This window comes from Schistocerca gregaria, chromosome 2 (genome assembly GCF_023897955.1).
Source record: "Schistocerca gregaria isolate iqSchGreg1 chromosome 2, iqSchGreg1.2, whole genome shotgun sequence".
NCBI classification, from domain to species: domain Eukaryota; kingdom Metazoa; phylum Arthropoda; class Insecta; order Orthoptera; family Acrididae; genus Schistocerca; species Schistocerca gregaria.
This window is the reverse complement of record NC_064921.1, coordinates 74335395-74361404: the sequence shown is the minus strand read 5'-3', so window position 1 is coordinate 74361404 and position 26010 is coordinate 74335395. Positions and strand designations below refer to the sequence as shown.

Genomic DNA, 26010 nt, shown 5'->3' with positions numbered 1-26010 from the left:
AGCATGTTTGGGACTGGATGAAGCGTCGTCTCACGCGGTCTGCACGTCCAGCACGAACGCTGGTCCAACTGAGGCGCCAGGTGGAAATGTCATGGCAAGCCGTTCCACAGGACTACATCCAGCATCTCTACGATCGTCTCCATGGGAGAATAGCAGCCTGCATTGCTGCGAAAGGTGGATATACACTGTACTAGTTCCGACATTGTGCATGCTCTGTTGCCTGTGTCTATGTGCCTGTGGTTCTGTCAGTGTGATCATGTGACGTATCTGACCCCAGGAATGTGTCAATAAAGTTTCCCCTTCCTGGGACAATGAATTCAGGGTGTTCTTATTTCAATTTCCAGGAGTGTATGTGCAATCGTTACGTGTATCAAAACTTTATCGAAGCGAACCGATGAGAGAGCGAATACGTTTTAAAAACGTCTGTAATATAAAAATAATACTGGTTTCAACCATCTTACACAGTAATAGCAACTCCACTGCCAACCCTTTCTGTAAGGTAACGATTAAGATTGTCCCAGTGACCGTTTACCTTCTGTACTGCAGGAAACAAAAGGCGAAAAAAGCTGATGTAAATAACGCGAATACTGTCCTTTGTGAAACAAGGAGAGCGGTGAAGTGGCGATGGATCTGAGCGGAATCGATGCCACGTGATCCGACATCGGGAACAAAGAGAGGCCCGGCCGCGCTCTATTGTGTCGTTCTGTAGCTTGGCTGCGGCTGCTGTTGCTGTCTCCTTGGCCGCCCAAGTATCCGGCTCCGACACGCCCGCCTCGCTAGGCTACTGCCTTTCTACTCGCACATTCGTGCACGTGCGCACTCTGGTATCCGCACACGTGCGTGAATGCGTGAAACGCACGCGATTTGCGTGGACACCGCCCTACTGCTTGCGATTTCGCAACCGTGGAATTCGACGAGGCCAGTTTGAGACGATGCATTTGATTTGCATTCAGACCTACCGCTCTTGATACGCTCATACTAAATTCAGACTAAGTTAGAAAATCTGGCTTTAGGTCCAGTTTTTTGCTGCACCTAAAATGACAAGGCATAGATACCAACGTGATATTTATTTTTTGCCTATCAAACGGTGCTTCTACTATTTTACTAGACGTTTAACAGAAATTGAAATTATAAGGGTAAAGTACGCAGAACACAAGTTACCAAAAGAATTATTATCATTATTTTTTACTTCGGCCTACTTTAGACCACAGGAATCAATTGGTTTGCCGGTTAGTCTTTCCTTCCCCTCTCAGAATTCCTTCATTCTTTCCTCTGTGCTGTCGGTCTTGGTTGGTGAACTTTGCTTTTCTTGGAACCCCCTTGAAGTAGTCAACCTTCGTTCAAAATACCTCTTTATCAAAAACCTCTTTCTGATTTATCCCAACTTCCTCCATGTCCTTTCTTATTTACTCGATTCATTCTGTGCTTGCCTGTAGTTTGATGGCATAGATACAGATTTTCTTTGTCAATCTGCATTCGGTCATTCTGAAGAACTGCCCCATGCAACTTCAACTATCTCTTCCGCACAGCGCTTATGATCTTCTCCGCCTGTTGATACTGATCTTTATTTTTCTCTTTCTTCCATGTACCATCGTTTTTTTTCTGTGGTCCGAAGTTCTTCCTCTTCTCTTTTCTCATCCAGTAACTGGCATTCTGAACTGTAGAATGCTTTTGACTTAACTGTGGTGCACTTGCTCATCTTTGCAATGGAGGGGACTGTTCTGTCGTTATATCTATTATGTAGGAACTCGTACGCATGTTCTATATTCCTGTCTTGTCCTTTGTTTGCTCCTTTAACAAGGACATTTAGTTGAATCCATTCACAAAAATACCTGAATTTATCTTTTCTCTCTTTTTTCAACTCTTGTATTCAGATGCCTTTTTATCGTGTTTGTATTCAACGTACTTTCTTTTTGTAGGAGATCATTTACTTTAAATATACGTGAAAGTATTATGAGTCACACACACATTAATTGATCGTTGGTAGTGTCCTTCAATTGTCGTGAAACTTGTTAACCTGATAAGGAATTACTATTCGAAATGCTTCTCGGGTACCTAAATAAGCAAATCATTTCGATGATTCGTTGTGGAACGGATCATTTGCGCGAGTTAAACCGCCGATATGGGTTTCACGTTTAGCGCAAGAATCGTTCGGTCTGCGGGACACGGAAACAGTTAATCATATTAAATTTAATAGGTCTTATAGAATTAGACCAAGCAGATTACTTTCAATTAAATATTTTTATTCAAATCAGCTATATAAGATAGTCGCCTAAGCCACTCACATATTCGTAAAAGAAGGGTGTGGAAAGATGGCGGCTTAACGTCCCGTCGAAGAGGAGGTCACTAGAGATAGGATTACAGTAAAATTGTGGGAAACGAAGGGATAAGGGAGACTAGACACCTTCTATCGAGTGCGTGATTCAGAGATAAACGATTAGATTCGACATCGACTGGTGAGGACAATAAAACGCTGTCTGACCTTTCTAATTTAGATTTTCGATTACCGAGTAATACATTTATGTAATGCATTTATGTAGTCAGGATTTGTGGCTGGATCTGGCGCAGTACACAAGATGGAAGTGAGAAGCAAAACACGAAAAGCAAAAGATGGGTAGCTACATGGTACTACGTTAGCCTAAGCTCGTTGTTGGAAAGTAACGTATAATGCCATCGCCCTCCCTCGACTGCGTGCACAGTACACCACAACTGTGAGATCTCGCTCGGCTACAGCGAGGAGTGTAGCAATATAATGTGGCCGCGCACTTAATCGCAGCAGGGTTTCGCAACGGCCTGCTTGCTCTACTTACTCGCTGCCCACTGGTCACGCCCCGCGACGCCAACGTAAGGCTTGGGCCGCCTGGAACGGGACCCCAGGCAGGCACCTTCTTGTGCAACTCTCGTCTGGTGGCGGCGCAGCAATCGGTCTAACCACATGCTGTGTATCGAACACAATATGGAGCGACAGACCTGTCCTGTTCAACACACATCTATAATCCGTCTGCGCCGCATCATTTTCGAGAACTTATTGTCGAGTGTTTGGAGCAGTAATTATCCGCTTTAGATTTTAATTAGGAGACGGATTTTATGTTCAGATGCGTCTGATCCGATAAAAGTTCGCAAATTCTGACGTCATCCTCGATGCCGGCGAGTTAAAACCAGGACGCCCAATGTGAGTTCCGTGGGATATTTCCAGACCATGTGGGCTGGGGAAACTCACGTTTGTCAACAGAAGAGAGCTAATGACCTGGTCTTCCCTAATCTACATAAAGTGTGTTGTGCAGATTCAGATTGAGTGATAAGTGTTGCGGTCCCAGTTTGTTTACGTTCCTTTGAGTGTCAGAAACTTACCACTAACTTAAAGTTTTCTTTCAGTAACATTAAGTGGGGGTTAGTTAGTTCCCTAGAACATTTTCACGATTCTTTTACCACAAAGATACGGAACGAGGCTGTTTAAGTGTTAACATTAGTGAACACACAATTTTTTTGTCCTACTCATGCAACTGAACTTAAAAACAAGTTTAAAGAACAAAAAAAGAACGAAAAGTGTGATAATCCGCCGCAGAATGTTAATCAGCAAGTCAATAAATGTATAATGTTTTTGATTTATAAAAAGCGTCTGATTCTGTACACAAAGAAACAATAGATAAAATCGTTAGAGAGTTTGGTATTAAAGCAACATTAGAAAGCATATTTCGTGAAACTCTGGGAAATAAGATACCCAATTTATCTACTTGTATGCCATTTGAAACAAAAATTGGTGTTACAGAAGAGGATGCCTTATGACTTTTACTCTCTAGCCACGTATCAAAAAGAAATGTAAGAATCAGGAACTTGGAGCTAAAAATTTACAAAACTGAACCAATAAATCAGGGAAGGAAATGGAATTGAAGTAAAATGCCTAGCTTATGCAGGCGATTTCGCGATATTTTCAGAAAATATGGCAGAAGCAGTCACACTAATAAATCTTATGGAAAGAATAGCCCGAAGAACTGGTCTCAGAATTTTGCTAAAAATAACTAAATTTGTGACAAATATAAAAATACATCACAATAAATAGAAATACAAAGAGGTGAAATAGAGCAATTTATTGAATTTAAATATCTTGGCGAAACCGTGTAGCAGAATGGACTAGATAAATATGCGATATATGCAAGAGTTCGTGAAATGGACAGAGCCTATTTGTTTAAAAATATTTACAGCTATAAATACATCTCTAGAAATAAAAGCTGAAACACTACACCACAGTGATAAGAATGCAATTTTTATATACATGTGAATGATTATTGGCGAACTGTAAGCTGGATAGAAAAGATATACTTGAAAGACAGATTACTCGTATCAGCAAAAATATGGGTGAAATACACACTACGTATAGTTGGAAAATGAGATGAACCAAAATATACAGAAAATACCAGACGTAGTGTGCAAAGCGTAAATTAGTCGTCTCTGGACACATCTACCAAATGAAGAAGCACAAATAATGAAACAAATATTCCGTATTTCTGGGAAAAAAGTGAACAACAGCATGGATTGCAGAATTAGGCAACAACTAGAAAGAAACATCAGTCGGATTTTTTTAGGATAACATAGTAAATTTAGAACGTTTCGAAGCAAACATAAAAGAAATCAGGAACAACATGAACAGAAGGCAGAGAAAGAGAATATGCAAAGAAGGCGAAGAAGTAATGCAGAAACAGGAGGCGACAAAGGAAAAAGAGGCTTTACAGTTATTATGTGATCCTAGTTTTGTCAATACCAAGATTCTTGTTTTTGAAAAATGGCTCAGGGAGGGAAATGCAAAATACAGAAGAACACAAAGACATGAGTAGCAATTTATATTGGTAATTGTACGAATGGCTAACAACATACAGATACGAACACACCCTTTCACGTTCTTGTACTCTTGTTTCCGTCAAAATTGATGCGATTCAGCAGTGTTCTCTGTTAGAAACTTTTGAGTGCTGACGGATTGCTCTGGCGGGCTTACAAGAGCTGAGGTAAAATTAGGGAAGCATCCATTTTTATGCTACATGGGAGTGATAAACTATCGAAAAATTGAATTTGCGTTTTGAACCTGCCTTTGTATTGACGCTTCACTAACTAGCACAATGCGTTATGTGACTGCGGAAATTTAAAATTGCCTGTCTCGTAATCTGCTCATCAGTACATCAAAGGGAGGTTGTCGCAATAGTGAGAGAGAACAGTGCTAGGTGTGAGCGCTTGATGGCTGTTAATGATGCTCTTACCGAGCAAAGAAGTAACTGAGGGAGAAAGTTCGTCTGCCCCCACGGCGGGTGCTGTGAGAAAGGGGCCAGGGCTTTTCACGGCAAGTTGTGACGATGCAGCCACGGTGGAGGAACATCAGCATCTGACACTGCGCGCCTGCGGTTCTGTACTTCTTAGCTGTTAACATCGTCGGTGCTCTGTCATAAATCATCTACAAACCATTTCCTGTCTCATGTGCGCATGCTGAAAAAAAACTGTACATAGCAAACAGAACGTTTAGTTTCTTTAAGGAGCATTAACTGTTTCTTGCATCTTCATGTAGCAGTGCGAAGCTAGCATAAAAAGGCCGCAACACGTAATTCCCTTCCTCACAAGGCAGATGTGATGTCCACGTAAGTGCACCGTGAGACTTAACCTTGGGAACAAGTCACTTCGAGAATGTCGTACTGGCCTAAACTACGTAGAAAACTTTGGATTAAATTTCACCAAATAACGAATTCTTCGGTTTATTTAACTTTTATTGGTACCGAAATACAAAAAATTTGAGAATGCGACTTTAACTTTGGGGGTTTGACATGAGAAACTGCGACTATATCAGCGGTACGAAGACATGCCTTAGAGAAGGAATAAAAATTGTGTACTTGAACGTTTCCTACTTCGTCAAAGTCACATTCTTTTCCTGTTCTTTCAAGGCTAGTAACCTCGAAAAAAGTGATAACGCGTAGAATAACTAAATTCTAGCATACTGCTTGGTTCAAAAACAAATCGCTGTCGCTAATGTAATCAAACCATAAGCAGTAACGTATTACAATTTGTCAGTATTCAATCCGATACCGTTTTCGGTTGTGACGATGACACACTAAAACATACTTCCGTATGTATCAGTAAACATTGTAACTCTCGAACGATTTAGTATGTAAACGGAATTACAAAACATTTCTTATCATTTGTAGTTCGGTGAATTTCATTGGAAGCATTTAAAATAAATGAAAGCTGGTATCTTGCTTCGCGGTACAGATACTTCATTATATTATAGGTTTCCTCGTAACTGACTGTGTGTGTCAGAAAACAAGGACACAACTCCTGGAATATGACCATACCCAGGAAACTACAGCAGGTGTTCAAATCAGACTTCCACTTGCCAGAAAACTCAGATCTCCATTGGCCTTTCCTGTTGATTTCAGAGTCACATCAAGGGCCTAGCAACTTCCAATGACCTTATGTGACTTATATGACTGAAAAAAGAACTTTCCTAGAAAAGAATAACTTTATGCTAACGCAAACAATCTTACGTGAATTGAGAATATGATCGTAAAAATGAAAAAAAAATCTTAGGAGAGACGAGAAGCCTCCCATTCCTTTCTCTCTCTCTTCTCTTTTCTTAAAGAGACGCATTAGGACGTCTGTCTCCAGTCCAGGAAAATAAAGGAAAGCAGGAGCTTAACCACATGTCGATGAGGATGTCAGTACGACGTAGCTAAAGCTAGGATAGGACAAGAACAAAGAGGAAAATCGGCCGTGCCTTTTCCCAGCATTCTCCTAAACCGATATAAGGAAACCATGCAAAATCTTAGCTGCCCAGAGTGGATTTCACCTGGCCTGCTCCAAGATCAAGTAAGTCCCCAGTCACTGAGCATGACTGCAGTTTGAACCCGTAATTTACGCCGGCTGCTGTGGGCGAGCGGTTCTAGGCACTTCAGTCCGGAACCGTGCTGCTGCTACGTTTGCAGGTTCGAATCCTGCCTCGGGCATGGAAGTGTGTGATCTTCTTAGGTTAAATAGGTTTAAGTAGTTCTAAGTCTAGGGGCCGACCACCTCAGATGTTAAGTCTCATAGTGCTTAGAGCCATATGAACCATTTTTTTGCGTAATTTACTGGTAGCGACCCATAGTGGCTGAATGAACTTTTTCATGAAACAAGAAATCTGGTTCGACGATTTCAAATACACTCCTGGAAATTGAAATAAGAACACCGCGAATTCATTGTCCCAGCAAGGGGAAACTTTATTGACACATTCCTGGGGTCAGATACATCACATGATCACACTGACAGAACCACAGGCACAAAGACACAGGCAACAGAGCATGCACAATGTCGGCACTAGTACAGTGTATATCCACCTTTCGCAGCAATGCACGCTGCTATTCTCCCATGGAGACGATCGTAGAGATGCTGGATGTAGTCCTGTGGAACGGCTTGCCATGCCATTTCCACCTGGCGGCTCAGTTGGACCAGCGTTCATGCTGGACGTGCAGATCGCGTGAGACGACGCTTCATCCAGTCCCAAACATGCTCAATGGGGGACAGATCCGGAGATCTTGCTGGCCAGGGTAGTTGACTTACACCTTCTAGAGCACGTTGGGTGGCACGGGATACATGCGGACGTGCATTGTCCTGTTGGAACAGCAAGTTCCCTTGCCGGTCTAGGAATGGTAGAACGATGGGTTCGATGACGGTTTGGATGTACCGTGCACTATTCAGTGTCCCCTCGACGATCACCAGAGGTGTACGGCCAGTGTAGGAGATCGCTCCCCACACCATGTTGCCGGGTGTTGGCCCTGTGTGCCTCGGTCGTATGCAGTCCTGATTGTGTCGCTCACCTGCACGGCGCCAAACACGCATACGACCATCATTGGCACCAAGGCAGAAGCGACTCTCATCGCTGAATACGACACGTCCCCATTCGTCCCTCCATTCACGCCTGTCGCGACACAACTGGAGGCGGGCTGCACGATGTTGGGGCGTGAGCGGAAGACGGCCTAACGGTGTGCGGGACCGCAGCCCAGCTTCATGGAGACGGTTGCGAATAGTCCTCGCCGATACCCCAGGAGCAACAGTGTCCCTAATTTGCTGGGAAGTGGCGGTGCGGTCCCCTACGGCACTGCGTAGGATCCTACGGTCTTGGCGTGCATCCGTGCGTCGCTGCGGTCCGGTCCCAGGTCGACGGGCACGTGCACCTTCCGCCGACCACTGGCGACAACATCGATATACTGTGGAGACCTCACGACCCACGTGTTGAGCCATTTGGCGGTACGTCCACCCGGCCTCCCGCATGCCCACTATACGCCCTCGCTCAAAGTCCGTCAACTGCACATACGGTTCACGTCCACGCTGTCGCGGCATGCTACCAGTGTTAAAGACTGCGATGGAGCTCCGTATGCCACGGCAAACTGGCTGACACTGACGGCGGCGGTGCACAAATGCTGCGCAGCTAGCGCCATTCGACGGCCAACACCGCGGTTCCTGGTGTGTCCGCTGTGCCATGCGTGTGATTTTACAGCCCTGTCGCAGTGTCCGGAGCAAGTATGGTGGGTCTGACACACCGGTGTCAATGTGTTCTTTTTTCTATTTCCAGGAGTGTAGATAATCTGCAACTAGCAGGTTGAGGCCATTCGACGTCATGGCTACTAAAGGAAACAGTGGGGGCTAGAGAGCCGCGTATTGTTTTCAGACACAGGTATGTGAAGTAGGCCGCCGTATACAAATCAATGGAAAACGGAGACGCGTACAAATATCAGTGCGACAGTAATCGGCAAGCGCGGTACGACTGCGCCGAGGGCTGATGTATGTCGTGGTGTCGAGCAGATAATCGATGCGCCCATTGTGCAGAAGATATACAGCGAAGTAGTGGACACGGAGTACTCGGCCAGTGGAACACGGCCGGCAGGTGCGCCTCTACAGTGGTTTAGCGCCGATTGTATTCCGCGAGCAGCGGGGAAAAAAGATTCGAGAACCTATCGGCGGAGTTGGAAATCAAAATAAAGCAACACACAGGGAGGTAGCGGAGCGGGCGTCCTTGGACCGCTGCGGGCGAGTGCCCGCCGGGGATCGACTAGCGGACCGGTGGTTACGCAACGGGCACCGCTGCGCTGCGCTGCGCTGCGCGGAATGCGTGCAATTGCCGGCTGTGCGCGCGCCTCTCCCAGGTCGTTGAGGGCACCACTGCGGCGCAGAACGGAGAACGCAAATAAAGGTCTTGGCTCTTTATCAAGATATGTTCCCTGGATTTGTCGACACAAAAAAGCCGTTGTAAACCACAAAATGCTGCAAGATGTGCGAAATTCCGAGCGAAATAGGAACACGTTATACGGAAAGACTGCTAATATACAGTATCGCTCTAATACAAACCTGCTAACGATGTAATATAAACAGTGGTAATACAACGGTAACATTCCGTACCGATGAACTGACCTCGTTATTGCCAAAAATTTGTCTCCAGTGTTCAGCGTGTATATGCACGTTGTTCTGAACTATAAATTTCAAATAATAAACAAGACAAGAAAAATCAAGACACGCTATACGGTTTGTCGACCTGAAAGAAGCGTTCGACAATGTAAAAGCGTGCAAGATGATCAAAATTCTGAAACAAATAGGGACAAGGGCAAGGCGAATTAAATACAACCTGTACAAGAAATAAGATGGCAAAATAAGAATGCAAGACCAGAAAATTTTGGAAATTTGGGATAAGCTTCTATGGGACCAAACTGCTGAAGTAATCGGTTCCTAGACTTACACACTACTTAATCTAATTGAAACTAACTGACGCTAAGGACAACACACGCGCCCATGCCCGAGGAGGACACGAGCCCTGACGGGGAGAGCACCGCGAACCGTGGCAAGGCGCCCTGGACCAAGCGCCTACCCCGCGCTGCTGGAAAACCAGGTACAATGTGCAATAATTAAAGCACTCTAAGACACGGTTGCGGTTTCTCGCCACTGCTGTTCAATCTATACATCGAGGAACCAATGATGGAATTAAAATAAAGATTCAAGAGTGAGATTAAAGGATTTCTATGATATGATTCGCTAATGACGTTGCTAGTCTTATTGAAAGCTAAGAAGAATTTCAGGACGTGTTGAATGAAATGAACAGTCTAATATGTACAGCATACCTCCTGAGAAGAAACCGAAGGAAGACCAAAGTCATGCGGAGTAGGGCAATAAACTAAACGCTGCAATTGGTGATCACAAAGTAGATGAAGTTAAGGAATTCTGTCATCTTGCAAAAAATTAACCCATGACGGACGAAGGAAGGAGGACATAAACAATAGACTAGCACAGGCAACTAGCGCATTCCCGTACAAGAGAAGTCTACTAGCATCGAACATAAGCTTTAATGTCAATCACAATTTTTTCAGAATGTACGTTTGGAGCACAACATTGTACAACAGTGAATATGGACTAAAACGAAAACGGAAAAGAAGTGAAAAAAATTGTTCAAATGGCTCTAAGCACTATGGGACTAAACATCTGAGGTCATCAGTCCCCTAGAACTTAGAACTACTTAAACCTAACTAACCTAAGGACATCACACACATCCATGCCCGAGGCAGGATTTGAACCTGCTACCGTAGGAACAGCGCGGTTACGGACTGATGCGCCTAAAACCGTTGGACCACAGCGGCCGGCTGAAAAGAAGTGAATCGAAGAGTCTGCGACGTGATGCTACAGACAGCATTCAGAGGACATTTCGTGAAAAGATCTCGCCACAGTGTAAAACACTTTTGTTTTAATGGTTGCCAGCGCAGCTCACTTGTAGCGATAGTAAGAAACGAGCTGGGAACTATGCAATAAAAGCAATGAAATGAGATAGTTGTTTCTGTCGTTAACTGTCCACTCCGAGGCCACGACATTACCTCAACATACTCTCCACATGTCTATGAATTCTGTCGCAGCTTCAGATCGTATTAATTGCTTATATAACTCAAATTACCGATCCAAAAACACAGAATTAGCGACAAGTGTTAAACGAAACTGTTGTCAGATTTCCGATGCTGTACAGTATCTTAGAAACCAAATATGTGGTCGAACTAATGGAGTACTTGGGGAAGATAGTTGAAATTTCTTGTAGCGATGCTATTTCCCGTGCTTATTCTAAGTCAGATCCTTTAATGAGAACGTTGAAAGGACGGGCTGTGCATGCAAAGATAGTATCAGAAACATATACCATTGTGAAACAGATATATTGAAATGGGGATACATAAGTATTAAATGACGTCCGCTTCCAAAATCAGGAAGAAAAGGAGCATTGGAAATCAGCGAAGAGGCCGGTTAGTTATAAGGAAAACACTTATTGCTGGATGCTTTCTAATAATTTGTCATGCACTGACATTATGTTTGATCAAATCGTCTTCAAGTGGCATGCTTTGGACGAAGACTGAGAAAAAGTGTTGTTTCGTAAACGCTCGTAAGTACTCCGCTACCCACGTTAGCTCGTGGGAGTGATAATCGTAGCCAGTCTCGCCTTGCACGGATGAACGCCACCCTCATTAGATGCCTACGTATTTCACAGAATTCTATCGCTCTGTGACAGTGCCTTTGCGTACGAGATGCTAAGTGCTCTTTTTGGTTCCCGTCTCTAAAACACACTTACCGTACCCACATAGAAATTGTCCCCGTCGAACGACTATTGGCTGTTTATGGTGGATTCAGAGTGTGGCAGTATTGGATGAGCCCGTGTCCTTCACGAAAATCCCTCCCGGTGTGGGGACACGGTCGCAGCGGCCGTCGAGTGCCCTCAGAGCTGTTTACACACTGCTGCCGGACGCGCCGCTTGTGTTCCTCCACCTCCAGCAGCCTCTTCCGTTGCTGTCAACACGGAGAGAGAGGCGTCGAGGACAGTACGAGAAGAGCTTTCAAGTCCTGAAAGCAACAACACGTACCTCGAGAGCACGAACCACCTACAAAATCTACCACAACGCCGTTTGTATTTTCTGAGAAAATAGATTAAGGAGTGTTCACGACGCACTCCTTTTTCAGCTTACGCACACGAATAACACAAGTGCCAAATCGCTGTTAGCAGCCTACACGCTGTCGCATTTCTTCTGCTATTGCAGCATCATTAGAGATGGTAGAGCTGTCGTGTGACTGCGGCCTCCAGTCCGGTAGACCGCTCGCGTGGTGCAAGTCTTTCGATTTGACGCCACTTCGGCGACTTGCGCGTCGATGGGGATGAAATGATGATGATCAGGACAATACAACACCCAGTCCCTGAGCGGAGAAAACCCAGCCGGGAATCGAACGTGGGCCCTTAGGGTTGGAGACTGTGAGCATGCAACAAATAAACGCTGGAGAAATATTTTTGGAGAAAAGACGATCAATGCATCGGTATGGGATTTTAGCGTCATTTTAGTGTATTACACTTTGTTTTACATCGGTAGCAGGTTTTTACAAGAAACATCATAAGGAGACTGCCAGAGCGAGGTGGCGCAGTGGTTAGCACACTGGACTCGCATTCGGGAGGACGACGGTTCAATTCCGCGTCCGGCCATCCTGATTTAGGTTTTCCGTGATTTCCCTAAATCGCTCCAGGCAAATGCCGGGATGGTTCCTTTGTAAGGGCACGGCCGACTTCCTTCCCCGTCCTTCTCTAATCCGATGAGACCGATGACGTCGATGTTTGGTTTCTCCCCCCAAAACAATCCAGAAGGAAACTGCGTTAGGTCTCACTAGAGGTACAAATGTCCTTATCACGAATAGCAGGGTCGGGGAACGGTTGTAAAAGGTCAGGATGGTTGGGTTCTAGATATAAACTGTGGCTGAGACACCCATTTACTTTTCGACGGACAGTGACGTCAAGGAATGGCAAGGCGTCGTCTGTCTCCGACATTTGTATCATCATAGAGGATGTTGATGTAGATCAAGGACTCTTCCAGCTTCTCACATCCATGAGGCAAGAGAACTAATGTGTCGTAAATGTAACGATAAAAGCAAGTAGGATTTATAGGAGCCGCGTCCAGGGCGAAGTCTTCCAAGTATTCCATAAACAGGCTGGCTATAAATAGAGGTAATGGAATTACCATCGTGAAGCCGTCCAACTGGTTGAAACATTCTCCACCATACTAAAAGTACGATGAGGTCAGCGTGTTCTTAAGAAGGCGCACAACAGTGGCGTGAAGTAACTGGGCGAGCAGATCTGTAGAATATTTGAATGGGAACACGCGTGAATACAGAGATCAGATCAAAGCTGATCCAAAGGTTTAATTCGGCTGATGAAGTCGGTCGTACTATTCATGTGGTGCACAAAGTGACCGATGTGTGGAGTAAGGTCTATAACAGCCCGTCCGGTTAGCCGTGCAGTCTAACACATGGCTTTCCGGATTGGGAAGGAGTGCCTGATCCCGGCACGAATCCGCCCGGCGGACTTGTGTTGAGGTCCGATGAGTCGGCCAGTCTGTAGATGGTTTTTAGGCGGTTTTCCAGCTGCCTCGGTGAATGCGGGATGGCTCCCCTTATTCCGCCTCAGCTACACTATGTCGGCGATTGCTGCGCAAACAAGTCCTCTACTTACGCGTACACCACCATTGCTACACCAAACATAGACGTTACACTCCTCTGGTGTGAGACGTTCACTGGGGTCGAACGGCGGGGGGGGGGGGGGGGGGGGGGGACTGCGGTAGTCATCGGGGGGGTTGTGGACCATTGCGGCTGCGGCGGGGGTGGAGTCTCTCCGTCGTTTCTAGGCCCCCGGTTAACATACAATACAAGGTCTATAAGACGGCAATGCAATGGTTCTCAGATGGGGCAGTAAGTGTGTGTCCTCCACGTTTTGGCAACCCATAAAATGATGGCGTTCGAGGTGCCTGGGGATGCCTATTGACTTGCTTGAGCGAGCGGCCAGCAGAGCGCAGGTGTCGAGCGTCCCAGATCGAGCCCCGACAGCGGAGCCTGTGGCGTGTGCTGGTACTGAGGCGGCCCCACCCTAGCCTCAGGCAGCCAATGGCGCGACGCGTTCACTGGAGCAGTCGGACCGGCTACATTCGCCAAAAGGGAATCACAAGAAAACCAGTTACGGGCAAACGGCCTCCGCTCGTCTTTCATTACCTCGGCAGCCACCAAGGACGCGCCGCCGCGTTGCAGAGTTGCGCGGACCAAGCTGTCTCCTGCCCAGCAGAGAACAAAGCAAATACTCGAGTGGCTTAGTTTCCGATGCTTTATACCCCCAGGCAGAAATCGTTTCTGTGATGTAATCACTTTGGTTTTGAAGCTCTAGTAGCAACCGCGTTTGGAGTTTAAATACTGCGAATTCACGTCCGGCTATCATGCAAACAATTCTTGTTTATAAATGCCATCCACGTTTCAGCGGGAGGACGACGGCTCAATCCCGCGTCCGGCCATCCTGATTTAGGTTTTCCGTGATTTCCCTAAATCGCTCCAGGCAAATGCCGGGATGGTTCCTTTGAAAGGGCACGACCGACTTCCTTCCCTTTCTTGCCCTAATCCGATGAGACTGGTGGCCTCGCTGTCTGGTCTCCTCCCCGAAACAACCCAACCCACGTTTCAGCGTCTTTCTTCCATCATCAATGGGTATTCTTCTTCCTCGTCATTTCGCGTTTCTCTACGCGGTCGACATTTTTATATGGATTTGGGCATATTAGTGGGAGGTGGTAGCCAGATGACCTTCATGACACCATCAACAACCCGCCCCCCTCCCCCCATGGAATGGAACCAGTGTACCCAGTTTGTCTGCATAAAATGTATGAGCGTTTTCTATATGTTTGGATAGCGTGTATCTGAAGTGGGATGTGAGTAATAGCCCGTCGTTTACCAAGTTGGATGTGAGAAACCGCCTAAAAATCATATCCAGGCTGGCCATTTCACCAACCCTCGTGAGTAATCCGCGAGGCGTATTCGATCGCTGCCCTCCGCCCCCCCCCCCCCCCCTCCTTCCGACACTTTAGCGTGTAGCTTTATTCACACGCATAATCTACATTTCTTAGCATTATTGTACACGTTATTTTCGAAGTATCTGCCACTATGTGTATGCTTCTCTGCAGCGCAATTCACACAGAAACGTGTACATGTTTTTGAGGAACTGCAATCTCAAGTTGCACTTTTGCGTTACACAAAACGCCGTCCTTATTTTGCCGCAGTGCGTATAGTGATTAGACTAGACTTGAACACAAAGTTTATGTTGCTGCTGTGTTTCTAGCCCTTGGACTAGACTTGAACATGATGTTCTGTGAAGCTGCGAAGTGCAGAAAGGTAACTTGCGTGTGGAACTTCCCAGAAACATGTTCGTGTCGCTGCGTGCATTTACGCTACAGAAAGAGGATCATGCAGGTAAGGACGGCTACTTCAAAAATAACTTTAGAGATGGCAAGCTACTCGTGTACAATAATGCGAAGAGAGTCCTATGGAACTAAGCAGAGCAGAAAATAAGAACTGTATAAAATTAACAACTGAAGATTACTCAGATGTTCTGTAGCATGTGTGGGTATTTATAAATCACAGTTGCCTGCATAAAACGCGGACCTGAAGTCCTATAATTTTTGCGATGTTCTACATGTAATAGGCACTCCAGTATTGCTAATGAAGCCTATTATCGAAACTGCGAATTAATTTTAGCTTCTGAATAAATAGGGCGTAGTTGTGGACCATATTTTATGTAAGTTGCGTAGTATTTCAGTAATCAAATTGTTCAACTAGTTGGTTTCTATCTTACGCAGCGCATACGGAAAGGGATGTAGGGGGGAAAGGAGTAGTTTTAGGTTGAGAAACGGTTCCTAAATATGCTCCCGTTGTACGTTGTGCAATGGCAGCTTTCTATCGCCAGCCAAAAGCGAACCATTAACGGCGGATTGGCAACGTGCTCTGCCTTCCGTTTGCCTCCCTCTACGTAGCTGTTGCGTAACACAGTCGAACATTGCTGAGCCACTGTCGCACAGCTGCCAAAATATTTCGCAACTCTTCAGAGACGAGTCTTGTCTGTGCAGTTGTTGTTTAAAGAACGTCGACCTGAAGATTACGAAATAATATTACAATCACTGCAGCTTAAATGTTAAACGCGCGTTACGCGAGTAGGCTACCCATACAGTGGCTTATTAACAGCTGGTGGACTCCGAAAGTTCCGTATCTAATTGATATGAGCTGCCACATTCCTTTTATACTCATTTGTTCATACTTACAAATTGAAATCGAAGAACCAAACGAAGAAGACCATATTACAATTCGATAACGAGAAGGAACAGTACTGCAGAATGTGACCAAGACAGCTATGGACACTTTGAGCATTATTTTATCTAATTTTGTATATGTTGTTTTTTTCTGTATCCTGTATGTTTGCTTCATTTATATTGTCATAATGTTGTGATGTCTGCCCTCATAGCTGAGGGTCAGTGCGAATGCTTACCATGCAGAGTACCAGGGGAAGGCGTTCGATTCTCGGTGCTTCGGTGCTGCCAGGGGTTAGTCATCGACTGGAGGTCTAAAATGGGGTGGACTCAGCTTCGCGATGCCATCTCAGGGACTACTTGAAACTTGAATGAGAAGCAGCGCCACGGGGTCTGCTAACCCAATAACGGCAGGGAGAAAAGTATGCGCCGCCCCCTCCCCCCCCCATACATCTCGAGGACGCCATTGCATGAGGATGACGCGGCGGTCGGTCGGTCCGCTTCGACCCGTCTGGGGCTAAAATCGCAGTACCAAAAAATTCTTCTGATGATGAGAGATCTTAGCAAGATGAAATCTTAGAAACATACCAACAAATTTTGAGTTGTGGCAATTACAAAAAAGAAAAAAAATCTTTATTGGAGCCTAATGTCATGTGCTTCGCTTCTTCCGAGAAGTAATCTAGCGTTAACAGGCAACTATAGAAGAATCTCAATTCAGTGAGGGCTCCGAACCAGAGTGTAATTAGCATTTTTCACACCTGTGAATCTTTACCAGAAGTGAAATAAAAGTAAGCGAGTGTACCATCTACATGCCCAGTGACCCGAATTATGTACAGTAGTTGATTCATTGGAGTCTGAAAATGGTGATAGTCGACCAAAATTAAGTACATGGATAGTAAAAATTTTGTGATCTATGACTGGATTTAAATAATAATAATAATAATAATAATAATATTTCCTGGATTGATGTGAAACCTTGTTACGAATACGTCTCAACTCGTGACAGCAAACACGCTAGCGCTGACGAGTGATCCCGAATCTTTATAATCACGAAACTCATGCAGGAAGCCATCTAGATTCCAAATAAAACACAGAATATTGTAACAATAGCAATTTGTTTTGTGTTCGTAGGCTACAAGAGGCGTACAGACTTCTCGCTGACTCAGTGGAAGAGGAAGAAGAACAGATATTGCGGAGTTATTGCGTCGCGGGAGAGATCTGATGGGAAGCTTAATTCGCGAGTCACGAGTGTGATAAGTCTCGGCGCAGCGCGCTTTCGTAACGGCGAGAGAGCAAAGTGTCTGGGTCCCGCTTCTGGGTAGGGCGCCGCGCGGCTCCGGACGCATTCCGATCCTGCCGATTCGATGGCAGGAAGCGAACTGGAGCGCCGATGCGCCGGCAGATACGCGGGCAGACGAGCACAGCCGGCTCGTTATCCTGATAAGGACAGGGCGCGCGCCCAGCACGCGGAACTAACAAGCGGCGCGGCCAAACGCGAGCGCGGCGAACGAAGCGTCGCAGGAAGTTAGCCACTGGCCACCGGACCAGCAGACACTTTCGCCCCGACCAACAGCCGCTGCCGTATGCGGACTGCGTTCGCCGCGCAAGCCTCACGCCGTTGCGACAGTAGACCGCAACCGCCAAGTGACTTCCTAGAACCATATGACACGATGCAGTTCGCTTTCTTGTCCACTCTCCAGTCACATTAATGTGAACACCTCTCCAAAGCCTGAACAGCTTCTGCTGGGCGGAGCAATGCAAGACGTACAGGAAGAGTCAGTGAGTACACTACTGGCCATAAAAATTCCTACACCACGAAGATGACGTGCTACAGACGCCAAGTTTAACCGACAGGAAGATGCTGTGGTATGCAAATGATTAGCTACTCAGAGCATTCACACAACGGTGACGCCGCTGGCGACACCTACAACGTGCTGACATGAGGAAATTTTACAAAACACTTCTCATACACAAACAGCAGTTGACCGGCGTTGCCTGGTGAAACGTTGTTGTGATGCCTCGTGTAAAGAGGAGAAATGCGTACCATCACGTTTCCGAATTTGATAAAGGTCGGAGTGTAGCCTATCGCGATTGCGGTTTATCGTATCGCGACATTGCTGCACGCGTTGGTCGAGATCCAATGACTGTCAGCAGACTATGGAATCGGTGGGTTCAGGAGGGTAATACGGAACGCCGTGATGGATCCCAACGGCCTCGTATCACTAACAGTCGAGATGACTGAGATCTTATCCGCATGGCTGTAACGGATCGTGCAGCCACGTCTCCATCCCTGAGTCAACAGATGGGGACGTTCGCAAGACAACAAAGACCTGCACGAACAGTTCGACGACGTTTGCAGCATCAGGGGCTATCAGCTCGGAGACCGTGGCTGCGGTTACCCTTGATGCTGCATCACAGACAGGAGCGCCCGCGTCGGTGTACTCAACGACGAACCTGGGTGCACGAATGGCAAAACGTCATTTGTTCGGATGAATGCAGGTTCTGTTTACAGCATCATAATGGTCGCATTCGTGTTTGACGACATCGCCGTGAACGCACATTGGGAGCGTGTATTCGTCATCGCGATACTGCCGTATCAGCCGGCGTGATGGTATGGGGTGCCATTTATTACACGATCACCTCTTGTTCCCATTGACGGCACTTTGAACAGTGAACGTTTCATTTGAGATCTGTTACGACCTGTGGCTCTACACTTCATTCGAAACCCTGCATTTCAGCAGGATAATGCACGACCGCATGTTGCAGGTCCTGTACAGGCCTTTCTGGATACGGAAAACGTTCGACTGCTGCCCTGGCCAGCACATTCTCCAGATCTCTTACCAATTGAAAACGTCTGGTCAATGGTAGCCGAGCAACTGGCTCGTCACAATATCCCAGTCACTACTCTTGATGAACTGTCGTATCGTGTTGAAGCTGCATGGGCTGATGTAACTGTACACGCCATCCAAGCTCTGAGTCAATTCCCAGGCGTATCAAGGCCGCTATTACGGCCAGAGGTGGTTGGTCCGGGTACTGATTTCTCAGGATCTATGCACCCACATTGCGTGAAGATGTAATATGTCAGTTCTAGTATAATAAATTTGTCCAATGAATACCCGTTTATCACCTGCATTTCTTCTTGGTGTAGCAGTTTTAATGGCCAGTAGTGTATTTTTAAGGTAGCGACAGAGATGTGGAACCATACGGCCCCACTGCCGAAGCCAGATGCGCTAGGTTTCTCGGCCGAGGACCACTGACGTGGACAACCCCATTGAGGTGGTCCCACATATTAAATCAGAGGTGTCTGTTGGCCAGGGGAGCACTGTAAACTCGTTCTGGTGCCCTTCGAACCACGCACGTATACTTTGAGCTGTGTGACACGTTGCGTTGACCTGTTGGTAGATGCCACTGTGTCGATGGAAAACAAGCTCCTTGAAGCGGTGGACATGGTCCCCAAGGATAGATGCATGCTCGTGTTGATCCACTGCGCATTCCAGAACGACGAGATGACCTTGCCGATGCCAAGAAAACGTTATCGAGACCGTAAAACTCCCTTCTCTGGCCTGAACCCTTCCGACAATCCTACGACCGTCACTGAAAAGCCCATCTGTCGCCGGCCAGCGGACGTCCAATTGCGGTACTGTCGTGCAAATTCTATCCTTCGTCGCTGATGAACAGCACTCAGCATGGGTGCATGAAACAGGAGCCTGCTGAAGAGGCCCATAAGCAGCAACATTTGTTGAGCAGTAGCTGAGGAGACACTTACTGATCTTACTGATTAACAGTAGTACAGCAACATGTGAGATCAATTCTCGACATAAATGATATAACAGCTTGTTTATAGCGTTTAGTCTCTTCTGCTTATTAGTCCACACGTCAACAAGATGTGGTGTCTCATGCAACAGTTAATCATTTGACGTGATTTTAGCTTTATTATACCCCATTACAGCCATAATAAATTATCAGTAGGCTTGTGGACTTCCGATCCTTGTTGGACTGATAACAGTAAGACTGAATACTAGTGGCTTCCAGTAGAAGATGCAGCTCTTGTTTGTACATACACACTCAGTGACGAGTTAGCAGGTACAGAAACGCAGTTTGTCCGCTGAGTTGTGAGCGCTCGGCCTACTTTCGTGACGTACGCGCCGCGACTTGTCTTTCTCGGGGACCTCGGTATTTTCGTATTTGTGGTAAGGTCTTATAGGACCAAACTGCTGAGGTCATCGGTGCCTAAGCTTACCCACTACGTAATCTAACTGTCTAACGATAAGGACAACACACGCACCCATGCCCGAGGGAGGACTCGAACCTCCGACAGGGGGAACCACGCGGAGCGTAGCAAGGCGCCTTTGACCTCGCAGCTACCCCGTCTCGGTCCCGCGGCGAAACGGAGCCGCTAGGGGCTGCCAAACTTGCCTTCCGCGCCTCGATCATTCACGCACTCCCTGGAAGGTTCCAAACGCTACCGTTACATCCACAAAAGCCAGTCTAAGCAGTCAGTGGTTTTAACTCCTGATGAAAAAGGCGGAGACAGCTATCAAAAGCTCGAGTGTTTTACTCGAAGTGACGCAGCTTGTAAACCGAGAAGCTTTTACTGAAGCATGCCAGAGCGGAACATTACGAGACACAGTATCCCTCCTGTATACGCAGTCGAAATTTCATTCACTATAAGAAAGAACGCGGCGGCGACAAGCGAAGATCTCGCTTCCATTTTGGTCGTACCCAGAGTTCCACTATATAGAAAGCTAACGAGGCATCACTTCCAGCCATTGCACAGGCTGGACAAAGCCCAGGATAGAGGCGCGCTTCGCCGTGAAGCGGCGGTACTCACCGGAAGCCGTCGAAGCCGTCGTCGGAGCCGTTGATGGTGAGGACGGGCGCGCGGGCGTACGCCTTGGCGACGCGCCGGTTCCGCTCCAGCACGATCACCTTGGCCCAGATCTCGTCGTCGATCTGGGTCCACTTGTCCAGCACCTCCTGGATGTGGTCCTGCGGGAGCACACCACAAATGCAAGTCAGCCACCGCCCACAGCGAAGAAACGATTTGCAGGCTGCGCATCTTACAAAACGACTCACTTCTGTCAAGTCATCCTCATTATTTCGTGGCAAGTGTTCATAAATAATGTTATTACAAGGCACACTTAGCTGGTTATAGGTGAATAGAGGTCTGTATTATCTCTGAGGGTCGCCTAACAAGGTCTTGAAAAACTACCAGCCTTGTGTGAAGATTAACAATGTAGTCTTGCGTTACGCTTTATAGGTAAATGATCCTATGTCAGGATCACTAAAACTCCTACTGGTTTCAGCAGTAGTAAAGTTACACCCTTCTTCCTGTAACTAGCCTTGTGAGTGATACGCCATTTATACGAGGGTTATTCGGAAAGTAAGGATGGATCGGTAGCGAAATTGAAGCCACAGTGAAAATCAAAACCGTTTTCTTTGAACATTTAGCTACATCTTCCAGGTACTTCTGTACATAGTCGCCTCTCCGACTTACACATTAGTCAGAGCGTTGCACCAAATTTCCAACACCATCGTCGCAGAAGGCAGCCGCCTGTGCTTTCTGATAATTCTCTACGCTGGTCTATAGCGCGTAGCCTGCGCTTCATGTGGACAGAGATGATACTCAGGACAAGCCAATTAGGACTGTGCTGTGGGTGATCGAACTCTTCCTATCGAAAAGACTGCAGGATGTCTTTACTACCCCTGCAGAGTGCGACTGAGAATTTCCATGAAGAACTAAGTGCGTGGCAGTTGTGTTAGGTGGGCTGCATTCATTAAGGCGAAGCCTCTCATAGGGCCCTCCTACTTGGCGGGGGACATTGTTATTCTAGGCACCTCTACTCACTCACAGTGCGCGCACGACTGAAAAGAGCGTCTTGATGCGATCGACGGGAATACTAGAGACACTGCCCAAAACGTCTGTGAAAAGCCTCGTCGGATTTTCTCAGTGGTTTCAATTTCGCGACCAATCATTCCTCACTTTCCGAATAGCCCTCGTACATATAGATATGGACTGTATGATAGTTACCACTATACATCTCCTTGCATTTAAACGCAAGCGTGACAATATGAACACTGGAGACATACATGGCTAACATTGTAAATGCTGTAAACTTGACAACCTATGCATGACCTATGCATGACAACAAGACCGATTCAGCTCAACAGATTGTGGCGGTGTGTAGTGTCTGGTGGCTGATACACGCTGAATTAAGTAATACTTTTTTATTGATCTGAAAATGTCTTGTCAACGATATGATCTAGTTATCAATGAAGGAGTTTTAGTGATCTTGACAAAGGATTTTTTACCCACACTTTTTAACGTAACAGATCGCATATCTTCCGAGTGGCCAGTATGAAATAACTAGGTTAATCTTGCATGTCTTCAGCAACATAAAGTGGTAAACTTCACGAAACGTAAACGCTACTACAGTTTTTTTAGTACAAATTGATACAAGTTAATTAAACAGGCACATTCTAGATATCAGTGGTATAGTATTCTCATACATTTTTTTGTTGTTGAAGCTGACCGATATCTGCTAGTGTTGTTTCTTGACGGACGATAGTTCACTGTCATCCACTGAAGAAACTATTCTCTGTCGAATCAGACCAATGCCATAGCTCTCGTTGCGAAAAATCTGTTGTCTGGAAGAAATGGAACGCTATTGTACAGCTCTTTGCAATACTCGCTTTATACTAAATACAAGCGAACCGCTTCTCAGTACAACACTAGATACAGGACATGTTTCCTCTTTAACTGAAACTAATGTTTATAATGAAATAATATCTGTCAAATTTTATTGTTTCTTAACAACTAATTGTTTGAACCACATGTATGAACAGTCTTGGTCCGTAAACAAAATTGTGCGACTGGAACAAAGCAAATCTCGTAAGTTCAGCGCCACACGTTAGATGAACATAAAGGCTAAAAAAAACTTTATCCGTCTTTTCTCCCAAGCATTTCTGACAATATGATTATTTACCTTCCCTTCCCGTTCTGCAACAGATGATTTACAAAACGTAGAACACAACAAGTAAATAACAGCACTGAAATGGCCCAAGAGCAAGGGAAATGACGGAATAAAAAAAAAATTAGAATATTTTGAAATGAATTGACAGTTGCCGTATTGAACTGTGTATTGCAATGAAGACAGGATGTTACTGGCAAAAGGCAGTTTTTGGTATGTTCCCTATGTATTCATTACTTGTAACACCACTTAAATTAAATCTTGTAAGCTTGCGATAATAATAGTCTCTACTTTGGGGATTCTAGTAATCCAAAGACGTTCTGCTAGCGGATGATTCTATCAGCCGTCTTTCTTCACATCGCTTCATTTACGAAATATTTAAAATAATCATACTGTCCTTGAGAGTTGACGACATTGAAAATATATGGGATTGGTTCGTATTGACGCCCTGTTGTAAGCTGCATTGCAGTAGTAACGTACTCACTCGGTCAGCTGTATAAATCTAATTAACATTTTTGTTATTTCAATGATCCAATTCGAATGATTATCTCAGAAAGGTCATATGGACTGTTCTGGTGGTGTAACAGTGTGATGATCGTGTACTTGACGATAAGATTATCCGAGACGGTGAACACTCAATGTTTGATTATTCATTTAATTATACTTAGGAACTTGCATCTTCATCAGAGTTTTACCAAAAACTGTCTTAATTTACACTTACAACGTAATCGCTCACATTTCCTTTTCATTATTCGCCAGGTAGTACGGACATATATTTACATTAAATAATGTCTCATAGTCGTTGGGTAGCGATACGATTACCAAATGTTTTCAGTATTCATCGGAGAACAACGCAGAAAACAAATTATGACAAATGGTTCAAATGGCTCTGAGCACTATGCGACTTAACTTCTGAGGTCATGAGTTGCCTAGAACTTAGAACTAATTAAACCTAACTAACCTAAGGACATCACACACATCCATGCCCGAGGCAGGATTCGAACCTGCGACCGTAGCGGGCGCCCGGTTCCAGACTGTAGCGCATAGAACCGCACGGCCGGCAATTATGACATTTATTTTCATTTCTCACTGCCCTACAAGGAAGCAATGTGACAGAACAGTTTTACTATTTTCGATTTCGGCATACGGCTATACATACAGAAATAAATGAGTTGTATACCATCATGAACATGAATTAATGCATAGAATATGAAACGTATCTTCGTTCAGCCTCTCAATACGGTGAATCTACGGCGACGAAGAAGTGACTACACTTTCTTTGTGGCAGATATTTTCATTCAGCGTGGTAATGGTTCTTCTGCCAGGTCCCCCCGCTGCTTCGCACAGAAGTGACGAAATGGCAGAAACGTTCCTAGCGCAGCAAAACTACCATACGGCGGCTTTCTCTGTGCGATCTTTAGGCTCGAGGCCGCACAGGTCTTTTTCCCTTTAGAATCGCTGTTCCCAATTGTAGGCCAAGGGTCACAGAGAACCTCGTCTCCGAGGGAAAGCCGACTCCGCGGGTCACGCGATGAGAGGTAAATGAATCCCTGTCGCTAGCTCAGTCGTAATGCTTGTGTAACCGCAGCAAGGACCGGCGGATCTCGCAAGCGGGCGCACGAAACAGCTTTCCTAAACATCCGTCACAATAGACACACGTCTCTTGCATTGTTAAAGCAACATGTGAAGGGCATCAAAATCTTTAAGATTTTTATTTCTAATACTGTTCCTAAGTTCTGTGTTCGGGATATGAACGAGCTGATGAAAAATTCATTGACATACACCAAACGCTACACATACAAAGTGTTTGCATTAGTAGACTGAAAGGGTCAGATCACTCAACTGGTCTCCACGTTAAAGGAAAACGCCGTTTTCAACTACGCAATAACAGCAAAATGACGAAATGGCAGAACCTTTATGGTTCAAATGGCTCTGAGCACTATGGGGCTTAACATCTGAGGTCATCAGTCCCCTAGAACTTAGAACTACTTAAACCTAAGGACATCACACACATCCATGCCCGAGGCAGGATTCGAACCTGCGACCGTAAAGGTCGCGCGGTTCCAGACATTAGCGCCTAGAACCGCTCGGCCACACCGGCCGGCTATACCTTCATATCCCCACTTCAAGACATACATGTTGTCATCTATGAAGTGTGTGTCAAAGTATCTTCCGACTTACTTAAGGTTTGATATTCCGCTTTCATCAAATTAAACTAATAAATGATGTCCAACTTACTATCAAACCCTTAGTAATCATGTAGCTATTCAAACACGTTTTGCTGTAACCTGAATTACAGTATACTTTCTTTCACAACAGTGACAGTTATCTATATGTCTAATAATGAATGAATTGAAAAAAAAACTGTTTCATTTTAATGTCTGCTTTCTTCAGTCTATGGCCAAACTAAACTAGTGCTCCTGATTGTTAATATCTTTGGTTATTACTGTTTTCTCGAACAACAAAATTCGTTATTGTGACCACAAAAGCCGGCCGCTGTGGAGGAGCGGTTCTAGGCGCTACAATCTGGAAACGCGCTGCTGCAACGGTCGCAGGTTCGAGTCCTGCCTCGAGCATGCATGTATGATGTCCTTAGGTTAGCTAGGTTTAAGTTGTTCTATGTGCAGGGGACTGATGACCTCAGATATTATGTCCCATAGTGCTCAGAGCCATTTGAATTTTTGATCAAAAAACCAGAAATTGAGTTGCTGGCTGACCTTCACAAGTGCAAAGATCCATGAAAAATGTTTGTGCTACTTGCGCCCATTAACACATTGCGTTCTACACGTACCGACATAAGCAGCTTACTGAAGATGCAGTAACTGCCGATAAGCAGTAACGGTAATAGCACTAATCGTTCAAGAACATTTCCTATACTCAACCTACAAGTGACACACTGAACGTTATATCGTACAGTA

The 26010-nt window shown here is 45.5% G+C and overlaps 1 protein-coding gene across 3 annotated transcripts in view; it reads right to left on the bottom strand.

Annotated features, from left to right (window-relative positions):
• LOC126336345 (uncharacterized) overlaps positions 1-26010 on the bottom strand; it is a 595954-nt gene that overhangs the window by 72262 nt on the left and 497682 nt on the right. For all 3 annotated transcript variants that reach the window (XM_049999920.1, XM_049999919.1, XM_049999921.1), the window contains exon 3: positions 20953-21110. In XM_049999920.1, the coding sequence (XP_049855877.1) occupies positions 20953-21110 (158 nt within the window). The remainder of the gene's footprint in view (positions 1-20952; positions 21111-26010) is intronic.